Source organism: Hippopotamus amphibius, chromosome 1 (assembly GCF_030028045.1).
Source record: "Hippopotamus amphibius kiboko isolate mHipAmp2 chromosome 1, mHipAmp2.hap2, whole genome shotgun sequence".
NCBI lineage: Eukaryota > Metazoa > Chordata > Mammalia > Artiodactyla > Hippopotamidae > Hippopotamus > Hippopotamus amphibius.
In genome coordinates this window covers 31,468,447-31,483,713 of record NC_080186.1, presented here as the reverse complement: position 1 = coordinate 31,483,713, position 15,267 = coordinate 31,468,447, and the positions used below count along the sequence as shown (strand labels likewise).

General features: G+C 43.0%; 1 protein-coding gene across 2 annotated transcripts in view; it reads right to left on the bottom strand.

The window, feature by feature from the left end:
* MACF1 (microtubule actin crosslinking factor 1) overlaps positions 1-15,267 on the bottom strand; it is a 304,215-nt gene that overhangs the window by 67,863 nt on the left and 221,085 nt on the right. For both annotated transcript variants that reach the window (XM_057706161.1, XM_057706146.1), the window contains one exon: positions 13,714-15,185. In XM_057706161.1, coding sequence (XP_057562144.1) covers positions 13,714-15,185 — 1,472 coding nt within the window. The remainder of the gene's footprint in view (positions 1-13,713; positions 15,186-15,267) is intronic.

Here is a 15,267-nt window from a genome sequence, read left to right as displayed (position 1 = left end):
TTAAAATTTCTGAATTGACCATGTGGTCAATATAGATGGTAAAACTTATGGAAAAGCTATTTCTATCCTTTACACAAACAGTAAGTGATGCCAATAGTTGCTGTATGGGGATCTGGCAATGAAACCCTGAGCTAAGCCTTAGGCTTACTTGAGCCAGAGAGGTCCTTGGCAAAAATGAGGTGTCAGCTGAAGCCTGTGATCAGAATTAAGCAACCAAAAGACCTTTCACTGGCAAAATGTCTTACACTTCATTTCTCACTTTGAAAGAGGCTGCTGATCAATTTCTGCCCACTCAAATCCAAAAGACTCTATCCATCTGTAAACTGAAAGGGAGGATGTGCAGACTAGATTGTGTCTTGACAGCCTTTCTAACTTGAATATTCTTTAGTTCTAAAACTGTTAAAAGAGCTGCCCCAGGATCCTGAGTCCTCCTGGTCCTATACTGCAAGACACTAGAAACACTGTCCTCTGAGAAGCAAACAGCAGAAAGAATTAAGAATGCATGACTTACAGAAGGTTCCAAACAATATGATGAACATGAAATATCTAAAGGACTGGGAAGTAGGAGGAAGGAAGCTTGTTCTGGATGTCTACTTAAGCTGGCACACTAAGATCCAAGGGCAGATTTCAAACCAACAAAGAGCTTTCTCACAGCTATTCAAATAATAGGGTGTCCCCTAAAGGGATGACTTTCCTGATCCTGGAGGTGTCTAAGCAGAAATTCAAGCAATCACTTGGCAGAGATTTGGGAAAAGAGATTTACAATTCCTCTATCAGTTTGTTCAAGATGAATTTTAAGGTCCCTTCTAACTAACACGTGATTGGAAGGCTTGATTAGCTCACAGATCTGATACTTTATGTTTGAAGGAATCTGGGTTTTAATTTTCCTTTAATTATTAAATACAACTGGAAAAACCTAGGGCAGGCAAGATCAATTTCACTAGCAAATCTCCCTGGCCAAATACACTCACTTATGTGTTCAGATATCATAACAGACTGTTTAGTGTGCCAGGGGCCCTCTGGTTGGAAGAATCTGAGGAATTCTGGCTCTGGACTAGGGTGGGTGGTTATCCTATTATAAAGAATGATCTTGATGTGGAATCACAAACTTCATGGCCAGAAATTCCTTTCCTATTTCCTCACCAAGTCAGGTGCCAATCAACTCAGTCTTTTCTTAATCCATCCCCACACCTATTTACCTTATTCTCACCAATGTTCCATATTATAATACAAATAAATAAGTGGAGCATTTTTAGCAACTATGAAGTTCAGATTCAAGTTACTTAGTTAAGTCACTAGTCCCTCTGACTAGCATATTAGGAAACTATTACAGAGAGAAATTCCCCCAAATTCAAACACAGCCTTATAGAAAGAATTACATAAACTGGACCCAACTATCCCCCTCCCTTGCAAAAAGTGCTTTGATCCTTTTTAAAAATCATCAGTTTGTGTTTAGAAAGAAAGGAGGCATAAAGTCTCTTTCCTCCATGTCTTATTTTTTTATTTGTTCATGAGTTTCTCCTTAGTTTTGGTATGTGGAACTCTGCCAATAGCCATCTCAGTGACTGAAATAAATACCTGATATAGCTTTCAACCTCTTGTTACCCTGATAGCTCCAACAACAAAAAAAGCATCTGTTCATTTCACATGCTGTGTGTAAACTTTTAAAAAGAGAAGTATAGGGGGCAACCTCTTTGGATGCTTCCCCCATTCCTATAAAACAAATATATGTGCTGATGCCAAATTTCAAATTAGTTTCTAGCTGATTACAGAGGTCAAACAATTCTCTATTCATTTCAAATTTCCTAAGAACAGAATTGGTGTCAGATTTTCCTTTGGTGAACTTGGAAGAAAGAACAATCCTGGCCCTTCCTGCTGTCTCCTAATTAAAACAGCAAGGTGGAGTCTCCTCACACCCCAACACAGCTAGCTTTCCAAATTTTAGACTTGGCACTTTGCCTTTGTCTGCTCCAGACTTAAACCACCAGCCTCCTAGGAAAATCTGGAAACCCTAGATCCACACTTCCTTAGATTCTATAATGCCTTTTCATCTACCTCCCTCTCGGAGGATTAGTGCTGACTAGAGGAGGAGACAGAAGGCTGGTTGGATCTTGCACATTTAAAATCTACAAAATGCCTTTCATCTTAGGATCTCTGGACTTTACAAGTATTTATTTAGTGGCAAGTGGAAACTCCACAGTATTAGTCTGAACCTGTTGGGTAGCAGTCACTACCATCCTTTTATTACATAAAGATGGCTACAGAGTGGCTCATTAAGCAATGCAGCACAATGGGAGGCTTGCTTTAAATGGGATACTAAGGATTTTGATGCTATTTGAGCTCTGAACCTAGAGAAAACTTTTCACACACTCTTCAGGAACTCTCATGACCCCTGTAAACCTTTTCCTGCTTGTAGACTTTCCAAAGACGGTGTATTAATCCCTCTTTAGCCACTCCCCAAGACAGTGGTGATGACAAAAGCATAGGGCTTTGTAAGTGAGAAAAGACCTAACAGAAGAGTGGGAGGAAGGAAAGCAGGGGATTCCAGGAAGGCTTTATAGAGGGAATCACATTTACTCGTTAGGATCTGGACATACAGAGACAGTAAAGACAAGGATTTCTAAGTGAAGGACTAAAGGCAGGAAACCTGAAGAGGCAAGGCCCTAAAAAAGCTAATCCAGGGTTACCATGGTTTAAATCACAGGATATATGCAAGGGAAAAATGAAAGGTCAGAATGGTAAGTAGCTCAAGGCCAGTTCACCAAGGCCCTATTTCTGCTTTATTCAGAACACCATTACTACACCAAGACTAACTGATTTAACTTACCAGGGGGTCATGAGAGTTATTGAGTGGTGTGTGGAAAGTTTCCTAAGAATTTAAACCTGGCTGCTCATTCAACTGCCATTTAATATATATTATTACATTTAAAAAAATCCAAATCCGTAATTTACAAATGACACTTGGGGTGGTAAACTTACTTTTCCAAAGGAACCCAGCTAATTAAACACCTAAGCTCTTAAGATTTGAGCCCAGGTCTGCTGATATTGCACTGGTATCGATATGTATAGAACAGTGTAGTTGGGGGAAGACTGAAGGTGGAACAATCAGCTAGGAGGGTTACACAGTTTAGGCAGCAGATAACTAAAGCCTGGACTTGTGGAAATGAGGAAGGGGCCAGTAAAGAAACTGCAGAGGCAGATTATTTGGACTTTACAACTGACCGCACAGAAGGTAGAAGTTACGGGGGGAAAATAAATTTAAAATAATGCTGTCGAATTACTCTTGGATGACTGAGGGCACAGTAGTCTATAAAACAGCAGCAGGGAGGAAGAAAATACTGAAGGAGAGAACACATTCAACGTAGAGCATACTGAGTGTGAGGTACTCAAAGGCTACCCATGTGGAGGTGTCCAGAAAGACTGAAGTTCAAGGTAGAGATACAGATGTGGAAATCTTCTCTTGTAGAACAGTGAGGGGTTGGACATCTGGGGACTGGGTGTGGAGAGAGGGGAGAAGAGGGCAGGATTTCAGGAACCACATATTGGGGAGGTAGAAAGACAAACCAAAATCAGAAAGCAGAAGAGCAGCCAGAGAAGAAAATGGAGAGAGCACAATGTCAGGAAAGTAAGTGGACAGCAAGGTTTTAAGAAAGAAGATATGATGTCAAATGGTACACAAGGAATGAGGAAGACAATGAGTTAGACAAGGCCACTAGCCTTGGCAACTAGGACGTCAGTAAGTACTTCCGAGAGAACAGTTTCAGCACAGTGATGGGGGCTGGGTCAGAATGTAGGGAATTAAGGATAAGCAGTGGTGAGAAAGTAAATACTGCTCCTCCCTTATTGCAACTCTTCTTTTGGCTTCCATGACACTGTACTATTATGATGCTATCTTTCCAGCCAGTCCGTCTTGGTATCTGTGGGCTCCTCTTCCTGTCCTAAGGCAAGAAATTCCACAAGTTGTAGCCTTGATTCTTTTCATTTGTTCAACAAATATTTATTGGAATCTACTACGTGTCCTAAACTATGCCAGACACTAAGGGAGAGCATGATGAGCAAGACGTGATCAGGAGCCTACACTCTAGTAGAGGAGACAGACATTCATTTTAATTCAATTGCAGTAAGTACTCTGAAGGAAAAGCAAACAGTGCTATGAGAGCATCTGTCAAGGGGCCCAGTGTGGCCTGGAGGTTCAGGGGAGGCTTCCCTGAGAAAGTGACCATGTGGGCTTTCACATGACACCAAGAGTAGCCTTTCCAATTCCAGGATGGTATGAGTTCACAACTCACAAAGTAACAACTTCACAAAGGTGCTTAGCTATTTTTATGAAACAGGTCCCTGGGCTGAATCTCTAAGGAATCTTGCTGAAGGGGTCCTCTATCCAATATTAGAAAAGGAAATTAAGTAAGTAATACAGAGTCAAGAGATCTTTGAAAACTCTCATTTTGTTACTCAGGCAATTCTTATCATTGATCACAAACAACTTAGGTTTGAATTTAAAGAATTAGACTCAAATCAGAGCTCTTCCTCTGAGAGTGAACTGCAAGATGAGAGAGAGATTAAGTGATTCACTTGAATGGATACATGAATTCAAGCTGGAAAAGGCCTAAGATAGGTTCAATTTCTTTGAATTCTTATCTTCTTCCCTTGACTCATATATACACGTAACCAAATATTACAAACATGAATGCGCTGAAAGCTTTTCTGTAAAACATCTTGATTTGATATATACGCTTAGCAGAGAGATTAATTATATCTGTGTTTTTAAGCTACTTCCTCTGAAATTAAGCTGATATTTTTTCCCCTCACATCTTAATGTTTTAATTAAAGATTGATTAATACTAAGAGGTGTCTCTCTCAAAGATGCTGACTTGGTTGTTGCCATTGTATGGCAACAGAGGAAGATCACATGGTCTATGCTAAAAGCTAATTAGGCCAAGGACCCTCAGATCATTAAAGCTGGTCTGCTGGGTAACTCTGAGTGACTGGGAAGTCACTGAGCTGGTAATGGCTTCTGGTTAATTCTGGTTAATGATTTGAAAATAATACTGATTTGTAGAGCACATAAGCCAAGGTGAAAATGGTCTCAGAAAAACTTGATGGCTGTGGGATTCTGCTATGAATGAAGGAATAAATTAATTAATAACCATGTACATGTATGTATGTGTACATACAGTATATTTAAAACTGTGTTAAGGAGTCATGACCTAAACCCGCCTATGTATTGCTGGTCTAGGGTTGGGAACGAACTCTACATTCGTTCCCCAGAAAAACTGGTCAGGAAGGCTCTTTGTCCATCCACCTGTTTCACTGCTGTCATCAAGCTAATTTACTTTATCTTCATCATTTCCAGTTTTTCAAGAAGAAAAAGAGCTAATCTAATCTGGTGCTGGGTCTTAGATCAAATCTCCTGGAGAATGATCATCTGTAGGCACAAAGGGAATCACTTTTCTTATTAAAAAGATTTAATAATATTATAATTTGTGTGTCTGGATAAACTTCTTAAAATACAAGAATTATCACTTATGATCACTTAATATCTGCCTGGTGTTTTCATTTACATCACTTCATGTAATTCTCATAAAAACCCTAAAGGTAGGATTTACCACTGTTCACATTTTATAGTTGAAATAACTATACAGAGAGGTTCAGTAATTTCCCCCAAGGTCACTCAGCTAGTAAATGATAGAGCCAGAATTCAAAGCTGAATATTTCTGACTCAAACTCGTATTCAATTTTTCTTACTACACTAAGCTGAATGAAGTGTGAAGATTCTTCTTGCTGTCAACTAGTTGAGTAAATAACAATGACTCAACACAGTGATGGGTGACTACAAAACACTATTTCAGAACCTGGCTTTCTTCACGTGCATTTGAAGTAGCAAATTTCTTAGTTTTGCTTTGTTCAAGCTAATACTGAAATGAAATTGTGTTCCTTTAACATATGCTAACTAGCAGAAAAGGAAGGGAGCCCAGAGGCAAGATGGAGAGGTGAGGAATCCAGTCCAGGATTAGAATTGCTCAGGACACACAAGGATTTACCTCTAGTGCTGCAGAGTAGACAGCATTTTGAATCCTACAGCTCACACGGCGTATGAGAAATAAAGAGGTCTCAATCAGTCAAATATTCACTAATCTCCAACTATGCATATACCCATATCCTAAGTACTTGGAGGGACATAAAAATGGGTATATTAAGATGAGGGATAGGACACTGCGTATAATCATTAAACGCCAAAATTAGGCGGCATATGATGAAGGCCAAATGAGTTACACATATTAAGTGATTTAAGAGAACAAGAGAAGTAGTAAGCTGGTCTGGGGGGAGCGGGGATTCAGAAGGGTTTGAGGAGATATGGGACTTCAGCTAAACCTTCAGGTATGAGTAGAAATCAAGCAGGTAAAATGAATAAGGAGTGTTTGGAATAAGTGGATGGAGTAGATGGTCTATATAGGAAACATGACTGGATAGATCGTGGGGATCAAAAATGCAGTTTCTAAGACTGAAGAAGGAAAAGAGTGGAGGCACAGATACAGACCAGTTCCGAGGGAGGCCACCGTTTAATCCATCAGATCAGTTGGCTCCTGCATTGATCTGGGGGAAGGATAAGCACGCACAGAAAGAAGAGTGAATACAGACAGGAGCAAAGGGAAAACCACCTTGGAGGCCCAAGCTTTAGAAGGCTACAGCATAATTTATGTCTGTTTTTTCCGTGGGAACCATGTGCGTACACGCTGGCTGTCCAATCACACCAGCTCTCTGCATTCCTAACAGAGAATCTTTTGTTTCAAATAGCAAAGCTCAAAAAGAGACAGTCTGATAAAATCACACTGAGGTCAGTACTCCCAGCTGGTGCAGGGCTGATGCCATTCCATAACACACCCTACAGGAAGCAGCTTGAGATACACAGCTGATTGATTTCCACAGCAGGAGCCTTGTGGCAGGCAGGGTGGGGTGGGGACTGGTCAAGCATGGAGAGAATTCTTTAGCCACTGACTCAAATTAGTTCACCATGATCCTGACTTGATCCAACAGATCTATATAAGTCACTCTCAGAATCAACACTGTTTCTTAGCTAAGTTTTGAATAATGGGAGGAAAACCACGAAGCTTTCCCATGCAATGGAACTATTTCATCAGTTAACTCTTGTTATGGAGCCTGAAAAGGGCAAAATATCAAAATCCCCTATGTGGGCTAAATAATCATTTGTTGTAAGGGGCTATCCTGTGTATTATAGGAGATTTAGCAGCACCCACTAGATGCCAGTAGCAGCTTCCCCAGTCATGACAGTAAAAAATGTCTCTAGACATTGTCAAATGTCCTCCAAGGCCAAAAGTGCTCCCCCTACCTCCATCAAGGACCACTGGTCTAACAGGAGCTTTGGTGCCAAACAGATCTTTCCAATCCCAGCTTTAACATTTATTTGCTATGTGGCTTGAACGAGTTACTTCAACATCTGCAAATCTCAGTTTTCTTACCTGCAACTGGAATTTTAAATGTCTGATTTATGGAGGGGGAGGCTAGGATTGAAGATAATTTAGACTTAGGTCTCTCTTACTGTTCTTGCCACTATATCACTACCACTGCAATTCTCTGTGCCTGTTTCTCATACTGCACTGTTAACTAGAGACTATCTGAGACCCCAGCTCTCACTACAAGGACTGGCCCAGAGCAAGTGCTCAGTAAGGATGGACTGAAAGGAATACAGAGCCCCTTCCTCCTAATCCCCACAAAGTGACCCATGGACCATCACCCTGCAGCACTTATTCTCATCCCTGGGTCGCCAAAATTCTGAAAGGTCCACATTTCAAATCATAGTACTGGTGGTAGGAAAAGAGCTTGTGAAGGCCCAGGGGATAGGTATATTCCATTAATCATCCACAGCCAATACCAGAGACTGGTATTTGAAAAGCACTCGGTAGTGGCAGTGGTAAAGTATTAAGGAAGGTGGGGAGGGAGCACATTCTCCCCATAGCTAGGTTTTTCCAACCGGGACAGCTGAGACTTGGGAAGAGTCTGTCTGGCAGGAGACAGCCTTTTGGTGCACTGATGCTTTGGTGCAGTGACCTGACTTGACTCCCTGTGGGACTGATTTTATTCCTGGTAAACCAGCCATCTCTAACGAAGTGCCCTTCAAAGCAACTCATCGCACTTCCTAGAGGCTCACTGCTTATGGCCAGCCAGCTAGCTGGAAAGTGCCTAGGACTAGGCTAAGGCTGAGACCACTTACCATGCATTTCTAGACAGCGAGAAACAGCCCCATTCTGCAAGTCTGTGCTTATCTCAACCATGTCTACTAATCAAAATTCAACAATAAACACAAGTTCTGCACAGGGTAAATTCTAGTTTTTCTGGATACACGTTTCACATGATCACTCTTGGTTGCAAATGCTGCATGCTACATGTGAAGAATTTCAGTAAACTCAAATAAAACTGCTCAGTCTTTCCTCCTGGTTGAGGATATATTCGTTTTTGCTTTAAAATCTCCCCTTGCTATCAAAATTTCCAGACAGATTTTTGTGAAATCCATCAACACTTTCTTGACGCCCTTCCATTTGATTTTACTACCTTCACTGAGGCGTGAGGCTCCTTCAGGATGATGTAATGGCTACAATCCTGGGATTTTGCTTATGGTGCTGATATTTAAAATACTAATGGCAATACTTTAAAATGGGGCTGGAAAAAGTTCAGCATGAAGCAAACTTAAGGGTCTTAAAGGCTCCTTCACCTTCTCCCCACCCAGCTGCTATGGTGGGGGTGGAGAGGATTATTACAGAGCACTGGAATTCTGGGGTGGGGGGGGGAGGTGCAGAGGGGGATGGTCACATAAGGGTTATAAATATCAGCCGCCAAACTGTGAGCTCCTGGGCTGAGAACAACTGACAGACTGCAGTCTCCCCTTAAAGGCACAGAGCAAGGAAGCTCCCTGAAGTATTTCCGCAAAGGAAGTTCCTCTTCTCCACAGAAATGCTCCATCAACTAAACACCTGCATCAACAACTTTACGCAAAAGAAACTGTGGATGCCAGGAAAAGTGACGAGGAGATTTTTAAACCAAACACAGACTAGCACCAGCAAAAAAAAAAGAATCCAGGGCATGGCCTAAGGGTACTGCTACTAGACAGCCATAATCAGATTACCAGAAGGCGGCCTGCCACATCAATATTTACCTTAATGAGCACCTTTTCCAACTGAGCCCTAAATTTCCCACGTATAGGTGGCAATTTTCTCCTACCTAGGGCAGTGGTTCTCAACTGAGGGAGAATTTTCCTTTCCAGGGGACATCTGGCAATGTCTAAAGGCATTTCTGACTGTGACACTGGGGAAAGGTTGCTACTGGCATCTAGTGGGTAGAGATCAGGGATGCTGCTAAACACCCTGCAATGCACAGGATGGCCCCACAACGAAGAGTTACCCAGCCCAAAACAGCAAGAGTGCTCACGTTGAGAAACCCTGATCTAGGACATTCTGTTTACTTTCCTGGACCCCAGTAATTCCTACTGGAGTAGCCTTGTTTAAGGAAGAAAGAAAAAAACCCAAGACGGGGGGGGGGGGGGGCATCTGCTCCTCTTATCTTGGCTGCTGTAAAGCTGGAGAGACCTACACCTCCGGTGACAGACAGGTCACACCAAATGTGATTTCCTTTCTCTCCAAGGGCAGGTAAATAATGCTAACCTCACTTGCTTTCTTCTCTGGTAAATCTAACTGGCAAAGATGCAGATGAACTGATAACTGTCTTTGTAATTATCTGAAAGGCAGGACTGAATATCTATCATGGTGCAAACTGGCAGTCTCTCAGCTTCATGGCAGGCCCTGTCCTCCAAGAATTTTCACATGTGGCTCACAGGGGAGCTTAAGCTTGCTTTCCATGAGGCAGAAAATCAAGTGAACAGGTTTATGGGGCTTTTTTGTTCTGGCTTCATAGTAGGATAGAAGGCTCCTGACAGAGGCTGCAAGTGTATGCAGTCCCTGACCCTGGGCTCTGCTCAGCCTGAATCAGGACTGAGAACAGCCCTAAGGAGACCTGCTGCCTCACTACAGCCCAGCAAACCCCGAACCTCCACATGTCCTGACCGAGAGGCCCACGTGGATGCTGAGGGGGATGCGAGGGAGGGGCTGGTTTAAGACTCAGGACGATCTCAATTCTTGGTTACAAAACCTACATGGGGAATTTCACAATGAGGAAAGCTTCTCGTTATCATCAGACTTCATAGATTTCTTCTCCAAATCTTGAGCCTTTTTCCTCCCTTCCTAGGAAGGTCACTCTGGGAGAATTCTTTGGCTTAAGTTTCAGTGTAGTGAAAGTCCCTCCCTTGTTGTTAGACTCCAGTTATGTATATACAATTCCTTTTCCTCAAAAATCAGAGACTCTCTTGTTCAGGAAAATAGAATTTCCTAAAGAGATTAGCCAAAGTCTTTTCCTTCCCGTTTTCTGCAAACATGCTCAATATTCTCCTTTGTGATTTCTGGAATGGCTTCCTCCTTTCTACTTCCAACAGAGAGCAGAACCCAGTAAAGCATCCAACACAGAGGTTTGAGGTCTTTGCCTGTTTAGTGGGAAAGGACTTTCTTCCATTCCCATCTGATAAGTCCTCGCTGGCTGACCAGATTCTATCAATTATTCAGAAGCAATTGAGGGAAAAGTCTTTCCTAGAAATAATGACTTTCAGTTTTTTACATTCATTTAAGACGGAAATATTTTTTCCCAGAGGCTAACTGCCTTTCCGAGCATTTATCAGCACTGTTGCATAGTCCCAGGTAAGCCTGGGGTTCTCCACAGACCTGACTCATTTGTCAGTTCTGACCATCCCCAGTGGAGTCAGCTAGGTCAAAGCACAGCCCACGCTTCTGTCTCACAGATTCATACCCCCTTCTTTTCAGCAGATTCTGCGCTGAGAGCATGATCTTATTGTAAAAAAAGAGTTGAAATCTTAAAGCGAATGCTGATGTTTAATATTTATCTTCATCTTTTGTTTTTGCTTATTAAAAACACTTTGAATCTGAAAGCAGAGTCGCACTGTATGCGTCTGGTCTGCTCCTGGTGTGAGGGAAGATTGATCTATCACTGGACTACAGAGCACATTAACCCAGGAACTCAGCGCTCAGATCACGAAAATGACTCAGTCCTCAGAATGGGTCCAAAAAGACCTTCCCTTGGCTCAGCCTCTCGGGACTGAGAAGGGACACACAGAGCTTTCCCCTTTCTCATTGTTTTCACTTCCCATGAGCTCAGCATGAGCTAATAAGCCAGGACTGTGTTCCTCCCCTCCTGCCTCAAAACTTTTGCTGGGAGGAGGCAAAAGCTCTTCCCAAAGCCCTCGACTTTATAAGGTGGGCCTGTGGAACCAGGCTTCTGATGTGCACTCCCAACTTGAGGAGGGTACACTCAGGGCACCCAACTTCACCACCCTCCTCCTCGCACTCATCCTTCCATCTTGCCTTGTCAGCACCAGCTCCCTGCAGATAAACACACTGGCCCCAGCCCTCATAGCCACAGTATTGGTGGTGGGAGGCTGCTTCTTAGAAATCAGTGAAACAAGTCGGCTATACGAGGCAACGAAGCAGCTACTGAACCCTGAGTGCTGCTGGGCTACATACTAGGATGCAAATAAAATATGGGAATGTCCAGTCATTTCTTAAAAGCTTTCAGCAGCATCAAAATTCAGAATGTCTCTAGAAACCAAGGATTAAATGAAAGGGAAACAATCACTTGTCCTCAAATCCAAACACTATATATGCCTGCCTGTGGATTCTTTTTTTATATCCTAGGTCATATTTAATATACTTTTAACAGGCTTGTTTACTTTCTTTTCTAGCTCACTGAAGATCAGAAGAAAAGGACAGACTGCTCAAGGCAGACAGTGACAGCAGTGAAAAGTAATAGCGGTAAGAAATAATGCCTGATATCAGGGTAATGGGGAAAAAAACAGAAACTACATCCCCCCATGTACACACACACACACACACACCCAATTCAACCAGTTAGAGGCCCTAAACAACAACTTCAATACAGAACTCAAACTGCATGGTAACTTAACAACATTTAGTACAAAGCAGCCCCAAACGTGTCTAACGTCCCTGAGGATATCACCGTAGTGGAGAACAGTATAACCCATTTAGTAATGTTAACCTGCGCTCATAAAGGAAAACGTATACACAGTATAATGTTTAGGAAATCAGGCAAATAAAAGTTAAAATAATCCTATGTAAACCAGAATCTAATTTAATAAAATTATTCTGGTGCTTCAAGGCATAAGCTTCAGTTTTCTAAATAATTTATTTAGCTGGTTAGACAGTTGATGCTAAGTAACCCAGATCCAAGTAAACTGGATAAATGAAGCATGCCTGTAGCAGAGCCTCTACTTCCGAGGGGCTTACGACGGAAGAGGGAAGAGAAGCCCACGTGGTGAAACGGGAAAGGCCACCCAGCCACTGGATGAGGTGTCGGTGTTTCCCAGAGAATAATGCGTGGGCTCGCGGGTTTGCGCTTTCTCTACCTACCCTTTCATCACCCAGTGCCTCAAGAATCCCAGATACCATGACGTGTACTGCTCCATGGTTGCACTGCAAGGGGGTCTTCAGCCAATGTCTCACCTTAGTGCTGAACATCCCCCAAGCTGGAGGAGCCCTTCTGAAACAGCCACATTTCTGCACCTGGATCTTGTCTATAAATCTGTGATCTTTTTTGGGACCACGTGGCTCTGACCTGGCGTCAACACCACCTTTTCATGAATGTTCTTAATAGAAAGAATCCTGACAGGCAGGGGCTCTGAGAGAACAAATTCGCTCTGACGGCACAGCGTTACTGTGTCACCACTGGTGATGGAAGTAAACTGCTGAAGCATCCTTTCCAAATCTCCTCCAGGCACCAAGAAGGAAAGAGTAAGCAAACAAGCCTCCAGCAGGGGAGTGAGGTGCTTTTAGCTAAGTCTTGGGGTGAAAGGCTCACACCGTGAGAGCCAATACCCAGCAGACAGTCCTGAGTTCCAAGCCTGGACCAAATTTGTACTTTTGAGTCAACTCCTCTCATCTTCCCCTGTTGTTTTAATACAGACTCACAAAATCTCAGGACTGGAAACTCTGACTCAGGCAAAGAATCAAAATATTTTTGCAATTAAGGCAGTGCTTGTCAAACTCTCCTACGGGCAGAGAACTTGTGCTCTTGAGGAGTCTAGGGTGTAGTCTTAAACACTACTTGCTACAAGTGGAAAATTTCTTTGAAATGTCATGTTTTATCCTAATAATTCATGAGAATTTTTATTTTATTTAATAATATCTCAATAATTTTACCTCAAAATCTGTGGAAAAAACCCACACTTTAGCAAGATGAGCCCATGTCTATCTATGGAGTCTCATACCTCAATTTGAAAAATAGGGCCCTCAACAAACATTCACTGCTGTTACAAAATTAGTTAACTTGAAATCTCAAGAAATCATAAGATTCTTAGAGTAAGAAGTAAGGTTTGGACATTTCTCTCTATAGCCTTAATTGGTTACAAACATTAAAATAAATTACCATAGAAAAATGTTCAAACCAGTTGCCCAAGAAGTCCAAGAGCCTGTTTAGTCTCCAAACTATGTGCTATGGCGGTGATGGAAATGAGAATAATGAAACCGGGGACAAAAGTTAAGATGTGTACTCTGTCTCCAAGTTACAAGAAAAGAAATACACATGTTAGACAGAAAAAGATTAAAAAACCAGGGTAAGACTTACTTTAAAATCTGCTAACTGTTGGTTGATGACATCCACCTCGGTCCCCACCACCCACTGGAGGGCCTCCCCCTCCGCTGCCGCTGTGGTCATGTCATTGAGTGTTTTCAGCTTCCGGTAGAAGTCCTCGACCCGGCCCAGGGTCAGCTCCAGCTGCTCCTGCCGAGCTCTACTCCTCTCTGTCAGTTTGCCACACTGTTTGCTCAGGGCTTCTAGCTCCCTCTTGAGACCTAACAAGTCCAGAGTGCCCTCTTCCTCCAGCATTTGCCGGCACTCTGCTTCAGAGGCCTCTATGTCTGACTTGAGGGCTTGGACTCTGTTAAGGAACAGCCGTACATCCTCGATCTGGGACTGGAGGCTATCAGCGTCTCTGCCGATAGCACCCATACCATCGAGCTCGTCATCCAGGTCTGCCAGCTGAGAAAACATTTCTCGGACCCGGCAGTGAAACTGGCCGATCCCCTCCAGCTTGTTTTCCATTGCCATGCAACCACTGTTCACTCTTTGCTTCACTTCTAGGAACTCCTGCTGGGTGACCTCAGCTTGATGCAGCAGTTGGGAAGCATCAGACCCGTCCGGGGCGTCCTCCACCAGGCCCCGAGTGACGTTCCTCAGATAGTCCACCTGAGGCTCCAGGGTCTGCAGCACTTCCTGTTGGGCTCTTAGCTTCTCCAGGTTCTTGTTGCTGCAGGCTTGAGAGCCGAGAGCATCAAAGATCTCAAGTTGGTGTTTGGCCCCTTCAACTTTCTTTTCAATATTCTTAAAGCTTTCCTGGAACTCCTTGAGCCTCTGAGTCATTTCTTCAAGGGACCCTGTTTTGGCCTGCAGCTCTTCTGTAATGGAATCCATGTTCTGGTTGATCCCAGCCTTCTCATCCCGGATATCATCCTCATCTGTTTCTGAAGAGTTGATCAGAATGTCAGCAGCACTGTTCAGGATTTCTAAAAGGGAGCGGCGCTTTTCCACCTCACTCAGCATAGCCTTTGATCTCAGGAGACTGGACTCCAGCTGCACTGGATCCAGAGTGACCCGCAAGTCAGACATCTTGGCCTTACAATCTTCTATCCATGGCACAAGATCTTCCACGTGCCACTGGTATTTCTGAGCTTTCTGCAGACAGTCCTTGAGCCTAGACTGTCTGTCTGCAGTTTTTTTACTAAGCTCTTCCCAGTGGCTCTTGAGCTCAACCAGCTGGTTTTGTAAAGTCTTCTTCTCTTCTCCAGGAGGTACAGAAAGAAGCAGAGATTCTCCTTCTGCCACAATCACCTCATAGGAACCACTGTGCTGGTTAAGGCTCTTCTGAAACTCTTCATTCTCCTGTAGCTGAGACTGTAGTCGCTCCAATTTTGCAGAAATTGGGCGGTTTTTCATTTGCTGGCTTTGTTTGTCATCCAACCAGGTTCTCAGCTCATCAAACATTTGCTGGAACTGCTGGGTGCTGGCAAGAGCTGCCTGGAGTCTGTTCATGCGATCAGCTGGAATGAGAAAATCAAATTTAAATCATCAAGTCTGAACATGGCATTTAAAATGTTTGCTGAGAGTATATGGTCTAATCTT